The sequence below is a fragment of the Rhamphochromis longiceps genome, linkage group LG5, assembly GCF_057381845.1.
Source record: "Rhamphochromis longiceps isolate RC_006_pf linkage group LG5, R_longiceps_female_GT1.1, whole genome shotgun sequence".
Classification (NCBI taxonomy): Eukaryota; Metazoa; Chordata; class Actinopteri; order Cichliformes; family Cichlidae; genus Rhamphochromis; species Rhamphochromis longiceps.
In genome coordinates this window covers 15790298-15811526 of record NC_140561.1, presented here as the reverse complement: position 1 = coordinate 15811526, position 21229 = coordinate 15790298, and the positions used below count along the sequence as shown (strand labels likewise).

Below are 21229 nucleotides of genomic sequence, written 5' to 3'. Positions count from 1 at the left end.
TTCTTTATCATGCTGTTGCAACACAACAGTTTCACTTGTGGTATCAATAAAGTATATATTTATCTATCTATCTATTTATTTAAACAAACAAATAATCATCATGGGCATTTTTAATATTCCTGAAATGTATAGAACAAAAGTATTAAATGTTTTTATTTTTTTTAAGATTTTCACATGAGGCCACTTAGTTTGACATGCCTACCTTACTGACTGTGAGTAAATATTAGTCAGTGATATCAGTAACTTTTATATATAGACTATGCAGTTTTCACTATAAGTTTTATTCAGAGTAAGCCACCACAATATATATACTTCCTGCTCTTTCTGTGTATATTATTGAATGCAATACAGCAATGGGAAATTATGTGTGAAATTATAAAGTTGTGAAACAGTGAGTAATTGTGCCTTGTGTCTCGTTGCCATCATCGTGCCAACTGGGATGCAACCAACAGCATCATTAATCAGCAGCGGATGGCATATCTGGGTGTAGCAGGAGCTCTTTGTGCAAGATTTAATGACAACAACACACACACACGCTTTCAACTGCAGAACTTACATGTAAGTGTCCATATTAGAACAGTTTACAATTCAAAAAAAGGTTTTAGCTGGTTTATTTTTTTATTTTTTTAAATGAGCATTACTTCAGAACTCTCTGAGTACTTCAAGTCCACTATAGCTGATTTGAGATAATCAGATTTGTCAGTCGATGCGTCCTTTATGTCTTTATCAATTATTCATCTTTATTTGTACATTTCCTCTAGTCATGGATCATTTGACTGCCAGAATATCTCTTTTCCCCTCTAATCAGCAGCTCTTTCTTAAAATGGATGGACTTGTTCTGTCTGCAAGTGTAACCACACACTTGAGGAAAAATGAGACATAATTAAATTTGCAGTGCAGTTCTTTTCTGCAGGATTTCCCCCATTCTCTGTGTTGCTATAAGTGCATGATTATGATATATTACATTTAGGTTTGCATTTAGAGTTTATTAAATCAGACAAACTGCTGTAAAAGGCACACACCCCTTTTAATGAGTTTATGCAGACAGGCAAGTCAACAAACATCCTTGCATCATTGAAGCATTGCACACCAGAAAACTGTATGGTGACATGTTTTTCTTACATTCGCGATCAAGTTTTCTTTTTTAGGCATTGTTTACTCGAATAACAAGTTTACAGATTTCCTCTGTCTGTCTAAAAGTTGCGTGGATACTACAAAAACAAGATCGACATTACAAACAAAAGTGTTATGTGCATTTCAAGACTAAAAAAGTATGAGGATGGTCTAATGCACAGAAGTTTGAAAGGAAGCACCGTGCAGATTGTGCTGAGTTAAGTCTTCTCACTGGCACCATTGGAAAGGTAATGGATCCACAAACAGCCTCATGGGGAGCACTTGGCAGGTATATAGTGCATCTACTTAGGCCCATACACTGAAGCACGACCCACTCTCTCTATACATCCTGTGCAAAGTGAAGTTTTTATGGCATGACAACTGTCCAATCCACATCAGAGGAAGATGTGTACCTAAAAGATGCAATGCAATCCAATTAGTCCTGAAAAATACTGAAGTTGAGCAGCTTACAATGTTACATTTTTGTTGAGGTGGTGTATTTAATTCAATTATCTGGTCATTGAAAGGCTGTGGTTTCCGATGAGGATGTATTAGATTACAGTCTACTGTAAGTGTGCTTTATATTTTAACCACAATAAAGGGAACTCTGCACATTACATCACAGCCTTACTTTAGAGTTCAAGCAACAGCACTCTGACAGCAAAAGCTGAAAGATAGAAGCTTTACACAGGTAGTTTTGTTGCAGAGATATATTGTTGTATCCCACTATAGATGAACAGATTTGACATCAGCCGCAATGTATTCTTTAGTCAGGGACAAAAAGTTAGCATACTTAGTTCACAGGACGTTTTCAAAGGACAGCAGAGGAATCTGCTAAGTGAGTCTGCAAAAATGTGGAAAAGCTATTGGCAAGTGAGTACTGTGAAAAGATAATGTGCATAGGTGGACTCCAAAACATCCCATCAATTAAATTACAAGTGGAATCATCCACTCAGAGAGTGGTTACTGGAAAGGGCTCCCTCCTTTTTTCACTGCTCCAGAGCCAAAGCATCACGAACGACAACAAAAACAACAACAACTTTCATTTCGTGAAACCTGACGCTTGGTAAACACTCTGCTCCACAAGTCAGACACATTCAAAAATGGATTAGACAGTTTGAAAATGGGCGAAAACTCTATAAAAATATTATTTTTTTAATAACTTAACATTTTATGAGCAGTATATCTTTTAAAGTACAAGAAGAAATGTTGAAACTAAACTTAATTATAAAAAGAAATCCAACTCTATTTATAAATTACAGATGTTAAACTCTGATTTACTAATGAAACAATTATCTTACATAGAGGTGAAATAAGCCCTAGTTTGTTCTCAGGCGAACAGCAAGAACAAGTCAGGCAGTGTTCAGTGCTCAAGCATATTCACAATGCATTTTTTAACAGTGCTGTTTCTCAGAAAAGTGCAGACGAAAGGAGGGGAAAAAAAAAAAGTCCCTTTTGCATTGGCTCAGTATTACTAGTTTCAACATATGCTATCAGTTACTGTAGAACTGTTTAAAACCTTTAAAGTTAGTTACTTCCTTTGCAGTCGCTTCAGTTTAGTAGGAACATAAGTCATGAAATAAATCATAGCAAATGGGAGAAAAAAATGGCACGGGAGATGATTTACAGTGTGTATGTAACTGTACGAGGGAATGGCTATATGTAATTTCCAGTAACAGTTAAAATCCTCCTGTATTTCTGAAGTAATAAATAATGATGGTGCATGCAGAGAAATAAAAGGAGGTATTGATCATTCGCAGATCATCAAACCCGCTCAAGAGTCACAGTCTCTCCTCCACTAATCTCAATAAGAATCCCATATATGGTCCTAGGCACAGCTCATAGCTGCTGAAAATAAATATATTAACAAATTAAATGAAATCAGGCAAGAAAGTGAGTTTTCTGGAAGAGGCTTCACTGGGCCATGGTGCAAATGGGAATGACGATGATGAGAATGATAGTCACTGCAGTGGCTATAAGTGCAATCAGCTTGCAGATCTTGGCCCGGCGGAGATCAGCTTCTTTACGCCTGAGTAGAGCATCGTAGCCTGGATTGTAGATGTCGTCCATCCAGAACTCCATGTTGTTCGGGTTCAGAGACTCGGGAGCCTGAGGGACATAATTCCATTTAGTTTCTATACCAAGTAGATATATATTTATTATTTCACACTTGTTCCATGTTTTTATTGGCTGACCATTCATTTCCTTTTGCACTAAGACATTAAATGTGCAACACATAAATATAAATAAAGTTTGACTGATCGATATGGATGTCAGCTGACTCTGCATTAGGCACTGATATTAGGCAATCAAAAAAAAAAAATCATACAACATATTTGCTTGTGTCATTTCCACACTGCTTGTGTCGCTTTAAAAGTCAGAAATTCTTGCCTGTAAGTCCAATGGTGAGATTCGTGCTTCTCTGTCATCTACAGTCCATATTGGTCTTCCCCTTCCCTCGGCCAATCTGGGGTCCAGGACCTTTCCAGAGCTTAGCCCCCCTGTGAGACTGCTGTCTTTGTGGTGGAACAGGGATGAGTTAAACACTTGTTCCACCAGGCTGGCAGGCTTTTGGGAGAGTAGGTTAGTGGTGCTGCCCGACTGATCTGCCTAGAATAAATATGCACCAAACACAGATTTTATGTATGCTGTTTAGATGACAACACATCTTTAAAGTATTTAAAATTCCGTAAGTCGACAATGTTAGTTATGCTAAATACCACAATGTATATACATTTCAATATACTTCTTTTCAGTCTTGACCAAATCTTAGTCATCCTAAAAGTTTAAACCAATAGCTCACTTGTCAAACAACCACATAATCACAGATGTCTAGTCGGCAAAATACAGAGTTAAAAACATGCCTTTTTGAGGCTGAACATCATGTTTATACTCATGGCTGAAACTGTTGTGTACATTTAAGGGCGATTAATTATATGCTTATGAACTAATCTCTAATCTAACATTTATTTTTTGTATCATAGAAAATATAGGATCAAATACTATGTGGAATTACTCTACCTGCCCGGTTTTTCTTTGTGAAGCTTTGCCATCTTTACTTTTCGAGAATGACACAGTCCAGTCTCTTGCAGAGTTAGACACATTCAGTTGTTTGGAGTCAGAGACACTTTTCTCTTCAGGCTGGGTTTTAGAGGCACGACTAGATGATGCATCCTTCTTCCCTTCTTTCACGCCCTTTGAATCTGCCTGACCTTTGCTGCTTTCTGTTTGATCTCCTGGAGTATTCCAACGGCTCCAGTCCAGACTACTGGAGCTGGTAGCGGGAAACAGATGTCCAGATGCAGACAAAGGTTGAGGTTCTGATGATTCGGAAGGAGTTAAAGGGTGGCTCATGAAAGAGGAGACACCACTAAGAGGTTCAAGCCATCTCCCACCTGTAACTTGTCCGCCACCTCCGGGTGGCTGCTGGATCTTTTCATCTAATCGCTGTAAAGCAGAAAGTACCTGGGAAATCTCAGACTTCACATCATTCAGCGATTCTAGTTGTCTTTCTATCTGGCTCATACGAAGCAGTAACTTACAGACACTGGCTTTCAGCCCATCATCACTGCTTTCTAGAGAGTGAAAGAGCCTCTGGAGTTGACCTAGCCGGCCACGTCTAGCCTCAGGGGTGTCCTGGTTAGCGGTGCTATCACTGGGGTGCAGGACTCCTGTGGAACCACACATACTAATGTCATCTAAGAAACGAAAGATTGCACTGATGTCATCTTCCCCAAACTCAGGGTCATCTAATGAGGTCATAAAAGAGAGGCGATCAGCATGAACAAGGCTACGGAGTCGCCGAGGGTCCGGTGGGTCTGTCTGTGTTGCCTGAGCTTTGAATCCATCAGCTCCACCTGGCAATCCACTATCTCCACTCTCTCCTCCTGAAGACCCCCCAAAGCCCCTACTGATAGCAGGGGTTGAACGTCTTGGAAGTTGCCCCCCTTGTGATTCTATGCCCATCCCAATGCTGTCTAGGCCTAGCCGATCCTCTAGACTGTGACTTTTACTGCTCCATGCATGCTTTTTTGTCCTAGGAGGTTGAAGGTGCCGTGGGGATGGCTCCGGGATAGAGCCGGGTCCGAAATACGTTGAGTCCTGTAGGTCATCCAAGCTTTCATGTTTAACTCGCTGCTCTGGAGTCTGGTAAACTGCTGTTGGTGATGGGTAAGGATTAGGGATCATATCAAAGCTGAGATTGTCGAATCCTTTCTGCCCTTTGTTGGGACTGGGAGACTCACTGCTAACAGTGACCTGGGGTATTAAAGGTGGCTGGTTGTGGAAGTCTTTCCTGAAGATGTTTCTCTTCTGGTCAACCGATGTTCCCTGTTCAGCTTCAAACACCTCCACGGTGGCAGAATCTCCACTAGACTCACTGTCTGTTTCCAAAGGTAGGTAGATATTCTTCATTGCGTTGTCAGAGATTTGACTGCTAGGATACAGAAGGGTGGTGTGAGGCAAGTCGAAAGACACAGCCCTCGCTCTTATTGGGGGGGAGGACACAAGTGAGATAGGATCCGGGGGAAGACTTGCTCGTTTCCGCGCTGAGTAATTTGATTTTGGAAAAAGCAAGTGCTGGTCAATTGGCTGGCCACTGGAGTCAGAGTGGGTGTGTACTCGTTCTCGACCAGGGATATTCAGCTGGTGGATCCCAGGCAGACTGGGGCCTGGGGACTGGTCAACAGGCAGGACAGTGGGAGCTCTCATTGGTTGGCTCCCTTCAGAGACCCCACCCGTCATCTGAATAAGATTGAAGATAGTTACTATGTCAGCAGCGACACCTATGGGTGATAGCCCCTGGCCTCTGGTAGAAACTCTGTCCCTGAACAGAGTGGCTGGGAAACAGGGATCCCTGCTAGCTGCAGCAAAGAGCAAACTCCTGAGCTCAATAAGGTGCTCGAGGTCAAAGCGGCTGCTGACCATACGACAAAGATCCTGGAACGTAAGCCACTGGCGCATATTGGCCAGTTCCTCCAGGATCCCCAGAAGAACTCCAGGGTATTCCTGCTGCAGGTTAGCCATGGTTGCTCACCTGACAAGCAGAAGAAAGCAGTTAGGATAGGCAAAGTTTGCTACAATTTAAATATAGCAATTCTCAAATGCAAGACAATGCCACAAAACTACTAAGTATTAAAGCCACTTAAACATGATTGCAAAGGGAATTGAAGTCCTATATTTGACCAGTCAAAAAGTGAGTGAAGATAAAATAGTTTCCCCAGGAAAGCATGTTTGTTGAATTACTTAAATCAGAATAATGCACATGCTGTGTATAAATAACAAAATAGTGATGTAAGTGAAGTTATTGTAGCCTAGGCATTACTACTACTACACATTTCTTTTGTATTATTATTATAAAAATATAGTTTACCGGTTCTAAATGATGTCTTACTCATTTTACAGTCACATTTATTATGCTGAGGTTCTTATATTAGCTTACAAGTTTCTGTTAGTTACAGAAGTGATTCAGACACCTTCCTGTACAGAGGATACTTTTTTCAGTTTTGGAAAGCGACCTTATTCTGGGGTCCTAAAATAAACGATCATCTGATCTGATGACGGCGTCACACTGCGCACACTTACCTCACTGGACATTTTTAATCCACCTTTTCTATTAACAGCTTCAGGGCATTTACTGAACAAATGAAGACCATATGGATGAACATACTGACGTGCATTTGGAAACTCCAATTGTTGCATTTGTAAATGATCTAAATATACAAACAGTATGGACCGCTGTCTTTCTTTTGTTTTTAAAGAAAAAAAAAAGACCATGACCTCTTTTGGATTAGTGTGTCAGATGGGATAAAACCAATTACAGAAAAATGCTGCAAATATGCAATTTAGGTTGTAAACACGTCGGTAACAGTGAAGCATATCCCAAGGCAAACCTAAGTGTATTTCCACTTACCTGAATCTACCAGTGCAGAATTACAGCCACGCCTGTATCCATCAACCAAACATCCAGATTTACACTGACAGAGAAACCGTATTCCAAATAGGTCTGGTGTAGCATCGTTTTAGTCATTCTTCTCACGGGCTTCTCTGCGTTTGAATCAGTGTCGAGCCCACAGCCCAGGCAGGAGAGGAGAAAATTAGAAATCAGGTCATCTTCCCACAAGTCCCTGCAGTCCCCTAAGGGACCTCAAAATACATCCAAACGGTTTCCCCTCACCACAGATCAGCGACGACACTTGTAAAGTCAACAGTACACCGACATTTCTAACTGACACAGTGCAGGAGAAACACTCTTGGCAGGGCACTGTGATGTGCAAGAGTGGGTCAGGACCTGGAGCATATTTTCTCAGGCTGCCATGGCAATAATTGGCTATGTGTGCAAGATGAGCATGAAAATAAAGGGCAGATTAAAAATTGATGTTTGCTAATTGACACTCCTTAAACTTCAAACCGACAGTGAACCATAAGGTGCAGGCTAAATTGCCTGCTGGATTGCTGTGCACACACAAAAGTGTCTGCCAGACTCCAGCCCTCCCAGAGTTTTCACCATTACTCTGCATTATCATCCATAAAGGGTTGTACTTAAAACCCCATTAGACCAAGAGAGATGCGAGGCTTTCATCGCTGAGTAGTAGCACTCTGCTACAATGAGGATGGACATCTCTAATTCATCCAACAACTCACTAGAAAAGCATCCATCATCCTGTGTACTCAGGAATCAATACAGAGAATGAGCAGTGGTATGAAAAGCAGTGTGGGTGTAGGCAGTAAATGCTTTACTGACAGGGCCAGTTGAGTAGCAGCTCTCATAGTCGGGTATGAAAGAAAGACACAATTCATCACTTTCAGTGAGTTGTTATGTCATGATACACTTAAAAATACAGAAAAACTGAGGGAAACATTTCAGAATAACAGTATTTAAACTCTGACTTAAAACCTTTTTATGACAATACTAGTATCAACAGAGACATTTTGGCTTTATAAGAGGAAAACTATAACAACAACAAAAGAGTCAACCTTTTACAGAATATTACTGCAGGAAAATGTAAACGCTGTGAAATGATGTCAACTCTGATGAGATTCTCGTTTTCTTTCCTTCTTCTGTTTTGAACTCTTCACTGGTGTTACTACAGTCGGGGTGAGTGAAGGGTTCAAAGCTGGATCTAATGCTGGATTAAGGGCCAGCAGGTCCAGTATCGGGGCACTCTGATCACCTGTTCAAACGCAAACAAATTAAAAAGGACATGAAAGAGTGAAATGGGAATATACACAATTTAATTGTCTGGGGTAAGGGTGGTTACCAATGTCGTCCTCTTCACTGCTGTGTTCTGGATCATGGCTCTGGACAGAAATCCGGGCCAAAGCTGCAAGCTCAGTTATGAAGCTTTCTTCTGCCTCCTAATGGACAAAGCATCACAATGTTAACACAACACATCTAAAGGATGTAAATACACCTACTAGCAAAAAGTACAGTGCAGACGAAGCATACTAACCAGTAACTCTTCTTTGACCCTTTGCATGGTTTGATCCTGGGCTATTTTCTTTTGCCTAAGCTGCTCGCAAGTCATCTCCTGATCCAGATCATATTGCTCCAGCACCTTTCTTTTGTGAAGTTCAACCCTAATACATTTGAAAACAAAGATAAATTGAAAATTATATACAGTGGTCCCTCGTTTATCGAGCGAGTTACGTTCTAAAAATAACCCGCGAAGTAGCGCGCTGGGCCATTTATATGGATACATCATAATAACATCGGAATGGTTGGTAATATTAAAGTCCTGTTTGTGGCACATTAGTATATGTGAGGGGGCAAACTCCTCAAGATGGGTGGTGACCATGGTGGCCATTGAGAAGTCGGCTATCTTGGATACAACTTTTTCAATAGGAAGAGGGCCATGTGACACAGTTGTTGGAACAACAAAAGTGATGGTTTGGTGTGGTATATGGGTTACAACGATAGTGGGTCCATTCTTCATCAATGGAAACCTCAAGGCGACTGGATATTTGAAATTGCTACATGATGATGTGTTTCCCTCTTCATGCACTGAAGCTGGCACGTTCCCTGAGTTTTTCCAGCAAGATGGTGCACCACCACATTATGGGTGCCAGGTCCGAGCATTCCTAGATGAACAGTTTCCTGGAAAGTGGATTGGTCGTCGTGGGCCAGTTGAATGGCCCCCAAGGTCTCCCGGTCTGACCCCCTTAGACTCTTATCTTTGGGGTCATCTGAAGGCAATTGTCTATGATGTGAAGATACGAGATGTGCAGCACCTGAAACTACGGATACTGGATGGCTGTGCTGGCATTTCTCCTGCGGTGTTGCTATCAGTGTGTGAAGAGTGGGAGAAGAGGGTTGCATTGACAATCCAACACAATGGGCAGCACATTGAACACATTTTTTAAGTGGTGAGAAACTTGTAAATAACTCATAAAAGAATAAAGTTACGTTGAAACCAAGCACACCATTGTTTTTCTTGTGACATTACCAATAAGTTTGATGTGTCACATGGCCCTCTTCCTATTGAAAAAACAAAAGTTGTATCTAAGATGGCCGACTTCTAAATGGCCACCATGGTCACCACCCATCTTGAGGAGTTTGCCCCCTCACATATACTAATGTGCCACAATAAGGACTTTAATATCACCAACCATTCCCATGTTATTATGATGTATCCATATAAATGGCCCACCCTGTATAATCCGTTGTGCCATATGGTCTGAAAACCCCCCCCCCCCGGTAACTTCTGCCTTCCTTTAGCATGTCCAGAAGTCCAACTTTTTGTGCGATGGTTAGCATCTTCCTCTGCCTTTTGGGTGCTAGGGCAGGTACCTTTTACAGTGCAAAATGTTTCGTCGACATTGTTGTGTTTGTTGGGGAGAAAACTTACAAGCATACAGTACAGCACTTCGAGTCACAATGCTAGCGATCTGTAATTCTGTAATGTACAGGAGACACAGCACGGAGGAGATTGATTGACAATGGTCTCCAGCTGATCAGGACACAGAACACAATGTGCTGTAAAAAAATAAATAAATAAAAAAAAGCATGCAAGATTGCACACCAAAAAAAATCGTCGAAACAGTGAGGGTACGAAAGGTGAACCGTATTATACCAAGGGACCACTGTACATGTTTTGTAAGAATTAATTTACAATAAAGTACCACTTAAAAAAAAAAAAAAAACCAGCTCTACCAGTTTTATGTACCTCTGTTGGAATTCAGCAGATCCGGGTTTCTTGCTCCAGTTCATTAGCTCTCTCAGCAAGGCCCTGCTGCTCTCTTGCCCCTCATTCACCTCTGAAGGATTGAAGGAAATGTTTACAAGAGTAAAAAGAGTAAGGTGGATTTTCTGTCTATTGACTACTAGCTGCCGTACAATTTTAAATGTAAAACTTGCCATTTATTATGCTCATTTCAGCTCTATTATGTTATTTTCTGACTCTAATAGAACACCTCTTCTTGATTCACAGATCAAAAGAAGCTTCAGTTATCTCACATTGGAAAATGGTGAACTCTATTCGATCGAGCACTTCTGAAGCAAGTCATTTCAGCTTCTCCTTCCTCCTTACAGGAAATCATTCATAGCTTAAGCAATAACAACACATCTGACTAGCATCATCTGCTCTCTTCTGTTAACAGTTTATCTCAACCCTGTACTATCACAGCTCTTACAGTAACACTCGCTAAGTGTTCACAGTCAGTGCTGTGTACTGGGAGAAAATGCCTAGAGTATTGCCTCCTTTTGAGGGAAATCAAATAACCACTTTATATATGAGTTACCTATCACCTTGAAGTAGTTTATAGGTAACAAGTCCTATTCTTCATACCTTGTTACAACTAAGGTATACCAAAGAGCATCTCTGAGCACACAACACATCAACCTTGAAGTAGATTGGCTACAGCAGCAGAAGACCACAATGAGTGGCACACCTGTCAGCTAAGAACAGGAAACTGAGGCTAGGCTCACCAAAACATTGGAAATACAAATCGAGTGTAACCAACATGAAGGCACCAATCCATCCTTCCTCTTCAACCATTTTACATCAAATAGCTCAAAGTGGTTTGTTGACAATAAGTTCATTGTACTTAATTGTCCTCCAGTCACCAGATTTCAAACCGAAAGAACTCCTTTGGGATTATTTGGAAGGGGACATTTGTAACAAATGAGAAAATTATTTTACAAATAAGAAGGCAGCTCCTTCAAGATTTCTGAGTACTCAGTAATGAATACAGGGTTACTCTGGTTACTTTAGTTTAAAAACTAAACTCATGCTGGGTCTGTCTCACCCTGGTTTATTTTTGAATCATCCTGGCGCAGTTTTCTGGTGATATCCTGTAGGTGGGAATAGTAGCTTCGGACCAGCGAAGTAAGAGAATCTTTGGTCAAGTAAACGCTCTCTGCAGCAGCTTCCGTCAGGTGGTGCTAGTGGAATAAAAAGGTTTTAGCCTGCAACCTAATGAAAACCAACCACTGGAAGCTAATTCTCAGTTTATTAAAATAAGTGAAATTAAATAACTTTCACCCAGGTCTTACCTTCAGGCTAGAAGCGGTCTGTAACTCTGTAGGCGGGTCTTCCCTCATTTGTTGAATGGCATAGCTTAGGGTGTTGCCTAGTACCAGCTGTGCATGGCTCTGAAGGAGCTCTGTTCCCGTTTCCAGTTCAGACAGGAACTCCTGCTGGAAGCTATTCCCCAAGAGCTGACTCTCTGGGCCCAGATGTCTCTCTGCTAGGCTGGGCCTGCCATTCTGTGACCGTTAGCAGATAACAGTGTTCAACAGAAGAATTATTAAAACACTGAACAAATTAAAAACAACTGTGTTTATATGTGTGAATTTTCCCACCTTGAGAGTTAAATTGACACACAGCGGGTTTTTACTGGGATCTTCTATTAGTAGAGCTCTGAAATCAGTCTGAGATAGTGCCTTCAGCTTGGACAGCCTCATCTCTTTCAGCATATGTAGACAAAAGTGCCTGACCACAAAGTGCCTCTGCACAACCAGCAGAAAGTGCTCATGTTTCTTCTCTATCAGCTTCCCCATTTCACTAAGAGAAATATTACATTCCATTACTTCCTATTAACTCATAAGTGGATTTGGCCACAGTGCAGACCTAGTTTTTTTATACACTCAATATGTCATAAATATTTTTTACGATTTTACCTGTTGAGTGTGTAGCTCTGTTTGGCTACCATGTCTTGGATGAGCTTCATCTGTTGTTCCCTCAGGTGTTGCAGACAGGACTGCCCTAAAGCAATCCCTTCAGTCCATACCTACACAAAGAGAAGCTCAGTTTAAAACAAGGAAAAGCAATTTTGTAAGATTCTCATTTAATTAGATCACTGGGCAGGGTTTAAAAATCGGAAGAAATTACTGTATTTTCCGCACTATAAGGCGCATGTAAAATCCTGAAATCTTCACAAAAATCAACAGTGCGCCTTATAATCTAGTGCGCCTTATGTATGAATTTTGGTTTGTGTTTACTGACCTCAAACTGATTTTATGTGGTACACGATGCTCAAAAATCTGTCAAAAACATTTTTTAGTACCACTTTTCGGAGCATTACGGTTACCGTTGCCAGGATCCTCGCGGAGTAATACGTACTGTGCTTCAACATAACATTACCGTGTTGTGTGTGTATAACGACTCCAAAATGGCACCCCTCGAAGAGACATGCTTACGAAGTGGATTTTAAACTCTGAGCAATCAGTTATGCAGTAAAAAATGGAAATAGAGCAGCTACGAGACAATTCGGTATTAATGAGTCCATGGTGCGCAAGAGGAGGAAGCAAGAAGATGACCTAAAACTAATAAAGAAGACCAAAAGGAGTTTCCGAAGGGAACAAGGCGCGATTGCCGCAGTTAGAGGACAAAATTGAACAGTTATTGAACAGAGAACAGTAGGTAGAAGTGTCTCTACAGTCTCTATTCGACTCAAGGCAACAGCGGTAGCACGTGACATGCAGATCAACGACTTTCGAGGGGGACCCTCTTGGTGCTTCCGTTTTATGAAAAGGCATAATCTCTCAATCCGCACAAGAACTACTATCTCACAGCAACTACCAAACGATTACAAAGAAAAGCTAGCCATTTTCCGCACCTACTGCCAGAATAAGATCACTGAAAAGAAGACCCGGCCAGAACTCATCACTAACATGGACGAGGTCCACCTCACCTTTGACATCCCTGTGAACCGCACTGTCGAGAAAACAGGGACCAGTACGGTATCTATATGCACCGCAGAGAAGGAGAAGTCATCCTTCACTGTAGTTCTGGGCTGCCAAGCTAATGGCCAGAAACTACCACCCATGGTCATTTTCAAGAGGAAGACTTTGCCAAAAGAAAAGTTTCCGGCCGGCGTCATCGTCAAGGCTAACTCAAAGGGATGGATGGACGAGAAGATGAGCGAGTGGCTGAGGGAAGTTTATGTCAAGAGACCGGATGGCTTTTTCCACAAATCTCTGTCTCTTTTGATCTACAACTCCATGCGTGCCCGTCTCACCACTACAGGGAGTGCAGAATTATTAGGCAAATGAGTATTTTGTCCACATCATCCTCTTCATGCATGTTGTCTTACTCCAAGCTGTATAGGCTCGAAAGCCTACTACCAATTACCGTAATTGTCGGGCTATAAGCCGCTACTTTTTGCACAAGCTTTGAACCCTGCGGCTTTTAGTCAGGTGCGGCTTTTCTATGGATTTTCCATGATTTTTGTGATATCGTAAGACGATTTGTTTTGTTTGTTCCGCTGTTGTACGGCACTACGTTGCCTGGCGGAAGGATCGGGGTTCAAGAGTGGTATGTTGGTCACATGTCCATCCGCCAGGCAACATAGTGCCGTACAAGTAGCGCGAAAAACAAACTTCAAAGTAGCGCTACGCGTTCAGCGGGAGTCGTGGATGACGAGCGGCGATAAACTTGCGAAAAGCAAGTTGTGCTCAACTCCACCGGTGGATTCTGACAGCGTGGAAAAGTGTGCAAACATCCACGATCACCAACGGATTTCGAAGGGCTGGACTGCTGCATGATGAAGAGGAGGACACCGCCACGGCCCTTCAGAGGGTGTTCGACTCCGACACTGACAATGACAATGAGGATTTCTTTGGTTTTGAAAGTGACAACGAAGGAAAGAAGCTGAGAGTGGATGACGAAGCCATCCTGATCCTGTTCGTATTCGACACTGGAGAAGAGGACTTTGGTGGTTTTAGAGCGCAGGAAGATGGTGGTGAATGACTGACTTTTCTTCTTGTTAAAGCCGTGTCACTGCACCTGAGCCTAAAAGGTAGTCCGAATCTATTTTTCTGGTGTGCTGTAGGTTATTGTTATGTAATACATTTGTTACTCATTTATGAAGCACAGCACATGTGCAAATATGTACCCATAACTTGTTTTTCAAAATATTAATAAAAGGGGTGTGTCTCCAAACAGCCATCTCTTTCCTGACAATTCCCTTTGTGCATATTCTCTTACATATGATGAGTCAACATTGAAACACCTGCGGCTTTTGGTCAGGTGCGGCTAATGTATGTACAAAACAGGATTTTCCCCTGATTTTAGCTTGTGCGGCTAATATTCAGGTGCGCTTTGTAGTCCGGGAAATACGGTAAGCATATTAGGTGATGTGCATCTCTGTAATGAGAAGGGGTGTGGTCTAATGACATCAACACCCTATATCAGGTGTGCATAATTATTAGGCAACTTCCTTTCCTTTGGCAAAACGGGTCAAAAGAAGGACTTGACAGGCTCAGAAAAGTCAAAAATAGTGAGATATCTTGCAGAGGGATGCAGCAGTCTCAAGATTGCAAAGCTTCTGAAGCGTGATCATCAAACAATCAAGCGTTTCATTCAAAATAGTCAACAGGGTCGCAAGAAGTGTGTGGAAAAACCAAGGTGCCAAATAACTGCCCATGAACTGAGAAAAGTGAAGCGTGCAGCTGCCAAGATGCCACTTGCCACCAGTTTGGCCATATTTCAGAGCTGCAACATCACTGGAGTGCCCAAAAGCACAAGGTGTGCAATACTCAGAGACATGGCCAAGGTAAGAAAGGCTGAAAGACGACCACCACTGAACAAGACACACAAGCTGAAACGTCAAGACTGGGCCAAGAAATATCTCAAGACTGATTTTTCTAAGGTTTTATGGACTGATGAAATGAGAGTGAGTCTCGATGGGCCAGATGGATGGGCCCGTGGCTGGATTGGTAAAGGGCAGAGAGCTCCAGTCCGACTCAGACGCCAGCAAGGTGGAGGTGGAGTACTGGTTTGAGCTGGTATCATCAAAGATGAGCTTGTGGGGCCTTTTCGGGTTGAGGATGGAGTCAAGCTCAACTCCCAGTCCTACTGCCAGTTTCTGGAAGACACCTTCTTCAAGCAGTGGTACAGGAAGAAGTCTGCATCCTTCAAGAAAAACATGATCTTCATGCAGGACAATGCTCCATCACACGCGTCCAAGTACTCCACAGCGTGGCTGGCAAGAAAGGGTATAAAAGAAGAAAAACTAATGACATGGCCACCTTGTTCACCTGATCTGAACCCCATTGAGAACCTGTGGTCCATCATCAAATGTGAGATTTACAAGGAGGGAAAACAGTACACCTCTCTGAACAGTGTCTGGGAGGCTGTGGTTGCTGCTGCACGCAATGTTGATGGTGAACAGATCAAAACACTGACAGAATCCATGGATGGCAGGCTTTTGAGTGCCCTTGCAAAGAAAGGTGGCTATATTGGTCGCGGATTTGTTTTTGTTTTGTTTTTGAATGTCAGAAATGTATATTTGTGAATGTGGAGATGTTATATTGGTTTCACTGGTAAAAATAAATAATTGAAATGGGTATATATTTGTTTTTTGTTAAGTTTCCTAATAATTATGCACAGTAATAGTCACCTGCACACACAGATATCCCCCTAAAATAGCTAAAACTAAAAACAAACTAAAAACTACTTCCAAAAACATTCAGCTTTGATATTAATGAGTTTTTTGGGTTCATTGAGAACATGGTTGTTGTTCAATAATAAAATTATTCCTCAAAAATACAACTTGCCTAATAATTCTGCACTCCCTGTAGATACTGGTGTCAACAGGTCGTTCAAAGTTAAATTATGAGCTGCGTGGGAGCATTGGATGACAGAAGGCGAACACACATTCACCAAGACAGGGAGGCAACGCCGAGCAAGTTACGCCACTATCTGTCAATGGATCGTGGATGCTTGGGCTAAGGTATCAGTCAAGTGTTGTCCGAGCTTTCACAAAGGCTGGAATAATCACTGAACAGCTAAGTAACAGCAACGAGACTGATTCGGATAATGATGAGAGGGATCCGGGCATGCTTAATGCCGAAATTGCCCAGATGTTTAACTCAGACATGGAAGGTGAAGAATCTGATGGAATTGTGGAAGTTGAATGGACTGAAAAAGTTACAGCGTAGTGTTACAGCTTAACAACGTTAAGAGTTACTGTGAATGAGCTTAATAAAGGTCGAGTTATCTGACTGTTTTGTTTGTCTTAATGCGCCTTATAATATGGTGCGCCTTATGTATGAAAACAGACCCACTCTTCAACAGTGTGCCTTATAGTGCGGAAAAAACGGTACAGGGAAAAAAAATTCATTAAATTTGAAATGTGAAATGAAACAATGACACAGATTCAACACAAGTTTTCTACCTGTTCATATGTATCCAGCTCAGCCCTAATGTCATCCAGTTGCTGCCTGGTAGTGCACTCCACCTGCTGTAGCTGAGCAGACAGCTCCTGCTCCAGATCCAGCCACAGTTTCTCACAGTGTTCAGCAGAGAGCTTTGTCTGAGCAGGAACAGAGGAGAGAAAAACATCCTTGGCCAGCTCCCCGAGCCTCTTGGACCAAGAGGTACGAAGTTTCTGAAGACACAGAAACTACATAAGAAAAACAGACGAGCTCTGTAAGCAGACAGAATTTAGCGATTGATCATTTACCTTCCAGAGGTCACAGAGGCCGTCAACCACCCTTCTGTCCTGCTGCTGCTCCAAGTCCCAAATCTGTTGCCTGTGCTTCATCAGCAACTCATGATATACCTGGAGGGCACATAAGCTCAGACTTACTTGCACACTTTCCATGGTCTCTTTTGCCTAGTTATTGTAACTACAGTGACTAAAACTGACAAGAGGAAAATTCCTCAAGTACCAACAGAAAATCATATTCTTTAAAGCTCTTTCACACAATCCCATTTCAACAGTAATCCTTAAGGTATTGTACCTGACCTTGGTAAGCTCCTGTAGGTCACTGGGACTCTGTTTCAGTTCTAAGGCACGGCTCTTCTCCTTGGTGTGACTCCTCTGAAGCTTCTTCCTCTTGGACACCTTTTTGCTGCACTTCTCATTCACCAGCTCATTTGTCTTTTTCATGCAATCTGCAGCATAGAGGAATCTGTCAAGCTCAGGATTATCAAGACAACTGCATTTGTTTTATTGCAGTGCAAAGATAGTTTGATGAATATAGAATAAAAGTTAAGTAATATGCTTTACTTGGTGTATTTAGCAAGTAGTCGTGACAGAACAATGTCTCCTAACTGCATAGCTCCATAGTCTACTTAGGTTTCTCACAATTATTAAAATCTCGAGCACAAAAGGAAATAAAAGTACCAATAAGTCCAAAAAGAAAAGATTCTTTGGCTGAAAATTGTAGGCACAGTTAACGTCTAAACAGCATTGTCCTGTTTTTGTTGTCTATGACAACAGTGAGGGATATGTAGAAAGAGGCTGAGAGTCTGGGATGCACTAATACATACAGTATGATACTCTCTGCTGTCCTGAAAGAACTTGACCTTATTTAAGGAGCTAAAGAGGATTCCCAGAAAATGGCCTATTTTCAGAGTCCAACACTTAAATTTAAGAACTAGGCTAGATATTACAGATTGCCATTTGTCTCTGGGAACCATTTGAGTATATTAGAAGATAACTCCACACACATTTGGTCAATCACTGCAAAACTGTCATTACATTTTTTTTTCCTGTTTAGTAAATATATGCCTTAAGAAACATACATCTTACTGTCAAATATAATTCTCTTATTTGGTAGAACCACACAATAATTTCATGAGATTCAACTAAAACTATTTCAGTTTATTCGTCTTACCGTCAGTGCACTGCTGAAGGCCTTCAATCAGTGTAGCCTGAATTTTTGAAAGTATCTTTTCCATTTGGCTAAATTTCAACATGTTATCGCTTGTCAGCTGTTCCAGAGTTGTAGCCATCAAGCCTTGCCTTAGAGTCACCTCCTGTCTTAGCAAGGCAGGCTGGGATTGAATGAGACCTGTCAGCTCCTCCCACCACAACAACTTCTGTTGCATTTTCTAAGAAATGGAAAATAACAGAAATACTCAGAAGCATTTTTTCAGTCTTAAAATGATGACAAAAGTGATGAGAATAAAAATAAACGCTACTCCAAATGACGAGTGTTGGTTAACCTTTAGATCTACTTCTTGAGCCTTCAGCAGATGCTTCTCTACTAACAGAAGTGTCTGAATCAGAGTCTGAATCACATTCTGAGCTTCATCTGGAGAGAAAGAGCTGGTCTTCTTAAGTAGCTGTTTGCACAAGTCCTCCACCTGTTTGCTGAAACTTTTGGACTATGAAGAGAAACAAACATTGTGCAGCCATGTTTATTCATGGAAGGACAGCATAAATAGATGGAGTCCAAAAGATGTGAAACAGCTGTTCCTCTCGACTTTTACCATTTGAAGGCCACGTTCAAGAAGATCTTTCTGACTTCTCTCAATTTCTTCCAATGTGCACGGATCATCTTGACTCTTCTCACTCACAGCTTGGCCTGCAGTTAACTGTTTCCTCAACTCATTCAGTTCCTTAAACGATAAAAACTGATGCTTACATTAAAAGTTTTAAAAGTCAGTGATTCTAAATAGAGTACTAGTAATTGACTCCTACCTTTTCTTGCATCTGAAGAATATTCTTGGAAAAGGAAGCATCATTTTTGTCTTTTGGAAACCGATAGTTCAATATTATTTTCACCATCTGTAGAAAAATCTAAAATATGAATAAAAAATATATATTAGTATGACAACATTCTTTAAAGGATATCTACAAGAAATCTAGTACATTATAAGACAGATGATTAAAGCTCACCAGATATTTTCCGTCTTGAAGCTGAGAGCAGTGATGTTGTATGTCCTGCAGGGCCAAACAGTAAAGGCTGATCCTACTTCCAAAACTGTGTAAACAAATGGGTGAGTGTTGTTACTTGGATCTGTGCAATGTGCCATGATTAATTGGTGGTTATAATGTGTGTGTACAGTTATTTTTTACCCCGTTTGTGTCAGTGTGTGAGGATAGTGGGAAACCCTGTTAAATCTCTGGTTCTGTAAGCTCTTGGGGAACAGCGAAGAGAAAATGAACTGACTGCTGCCATCGTTGTCCTGCTCTTGGCTCACAGACTCTCCATCCATGAAGGAGGACAACTCTTCATTAGGCATCACTGGCAACTTTGAGTGCTCATGTAGAGACGGATTGGATGCTCCATCTGCTAAAGGCTGACAGGAACAGTGAAACATAAAGCGGAATCAGTAGCCAAGTAGGCCATGTTTCCTTCTTGTCATTGTAAAACACAACTTATACATATTCTTTATATCAATTGTATTTCTAACTAGCATTGTGCATATTGTAGTTAATGAAATATGCAGTTAATGGAAGAATGCAACTACTACTTATTAGTGTATGTCAATCGAAGCCAAACTTCCATCAGTTAATTTGCATCAAGTTAATATTCAATCCACTTTGATCACATGCACTTAACAATACTGTGGGTATATTTGGCAAAATATTTTTCAACTGCAATGTTAGTTAATCACGTGGATTCGTCTGCATACGTAAATTCATTCACATTCTACTGATATTTGTGGTAAACAGACAAAATTAACAGCTTTAGCCCCCCAAAAAAGGAAAGACTTTAGCATATCTGGAATAAAACACTGTTTAGTTGTGTACGTGTAATTCTGCCACATGTTCTAGAGATGGTGGACTTACTCTGTATTTTTGGTTGATGGGATAAACCACTTTTGCTCTGGATGCAAAAGCAGCCACATCGCTGTTCACGGGTGGCTGCTTCTTCTCCTGCTCAATAAGTAAACAGAGTAAACTATTAAAGAGAAGTCTTAACCATCAAAAACTTTGTGACACTGAATAAAAATCCAAGTTTATGTATGCACAGTTTTGGTCAGAAGTTTACAAGCAGTCATCATGGGCATGAATGTTGTGGTAATTTTGGACTTGATTTACCTCATTCATGTACCTGTGCAAAACAACACTAACTTTCAGTAATTGAGTCTTAGAGTAATACTTTGTCATGAGTGGTTCCACTTGGAGCCTCCTCCTTGCATTTGCTGACATAGTCCCTTTGGTTGTTGTCTAATTCAGCATCATCAGGTTCAAGCAGTCTACTTGCATTGTAACCCTGATGGGACAAAAGAGAAAACAAACATCTCAAATATGGAATGTAAAGTGTAAGGAATCAATACAGTGGATTCAGCGGATGTGGAAGAGACTATTTATGCTTACTTGTCTCGTCAACAGCAAAGGCTTCAGACAGAAGACATACAAAAGAGCAGCAGCTAATATTCCCGACAGCCCTCCGCACACTGTAGTTACTGTCAGCAGTCCTGTGTACAGATGCAGCGACTCGGGGAAACTGACCAAAACGTCGGTGGCGCATTCCGCCATCATTTCCCTCTCTTCCATCTTTGCTTTGCTTCAAACTGTAGAAATAATACGGAGCATTTTGTAGGACTCACCGAGTAAACAATAACATCTGACGCTAGCTAAAAAAAAAAACAAACAAAAAAAAAAACAATCTCTACACCAAACTTATCTGCTCGAGAATGATTTCAAAGGTTTTCGTGTTTCGTTAAAAAATACGGTTCTAAACTTGAGCAAGCTACGATTTCCAGCAACTTATTTGAGCCAAAACCTTGTCCTAAAACGACTAACTAAAAAAAAAAGAGGGCTGGAAGGAGATTTTCAGAGTGAGTCAAGACCGTGCTGCTAGATCGGAAATGAAATACGTTTGCTTTCAATGTTAAAGCACGATGAATTATCTCTGCATAAAAATAAGGGAGTCAATGTCTATAAGAACACTGACACAAGTAAGAGAAAAAAAGATTTCCAGCAAACTTAG

General features: G+C 41.2%; 2 protein-coding genes across 4 annotated transcripts; both read right to left on the bottom strand.

Moving 5' to 3' along the window:
• Positions 1-1060: 1060 nt before the first annotated feature.
• On the bottom strand, positions 1061-7825 carry LOC146669493 (major intrinsically disordered Notch2-binding receptor 1-like). Its single transcript, XM_085406119.1, has 4 exons — positions 7025-7825; positions 4135-6148; positions 3505-3723; positions 1061-3222 (listed from the first exon to the last, which is right to left on the bottom strand). Exons 2-4 carry the CDS (start codon positions 6136-6138, stop codon positions 3028-3030), a joined length of 2418 nt encoding a protein of 805 aa, XP_085262245.1. The 5' UTR covers positions 6139-6148; positions 7025-7825; the 3' UTR covers positions 1061-3027.
• Positions 7826-7910: 85 nt separating this feature from the next.
• evc (EvC ciliary complex subunit 1) lies at positions 7911-21088 on the bottom strand. 3 transcript variants are annotated; one of them, XM_085406116.1, is made up of 20 exons: positions 20614-21088; positions 20396-20509; positions 20083-20172; positions 19366-19589; positions 19186-19270; positions 18988-19086; positions 18777-18905; positions 18510-18671; positions 18179-18395; positions 17305-17453; positions 17020-17118; positions 16732-16944; positions 12233-12342; positions 11915-12116; positions 11606-11818; positions 11359-11494; positions 10278-10368; positions 8565-8691; positions 8373-8469; positions 7911-8285 (listed from the first exon to the last, which is right to left on the bottom strand). In XM_085406116.1, exons 1-20 carry the CDS (start codon positions 20791-20793, stop codon positions 8137-8139), a joined length of 2886 nt encoding a protein of 961 aa, XP_085262242.1. In that variant the 5' UTR covers positions 20794-21088; the 3' UTR covers positions 7911-8136. The 3 variants fall into 3 exon arrangements, with proteins under 3 accessions (XP_085262242.1, XP_085262243.1, XP_085262244.1); XM_085406117.1 differs by having other exon boundaries at positions 20083-20169; XM_085406118.1 differs by lacking the exons at positions 20396-20509; positions 20614-21088 and adding an exon at positions 20335-20358 and having other exon boundaries at positions 20083-20169.
• Between the last annotated feature and the right edge of the window lie 141 nt (positions 21089-21229).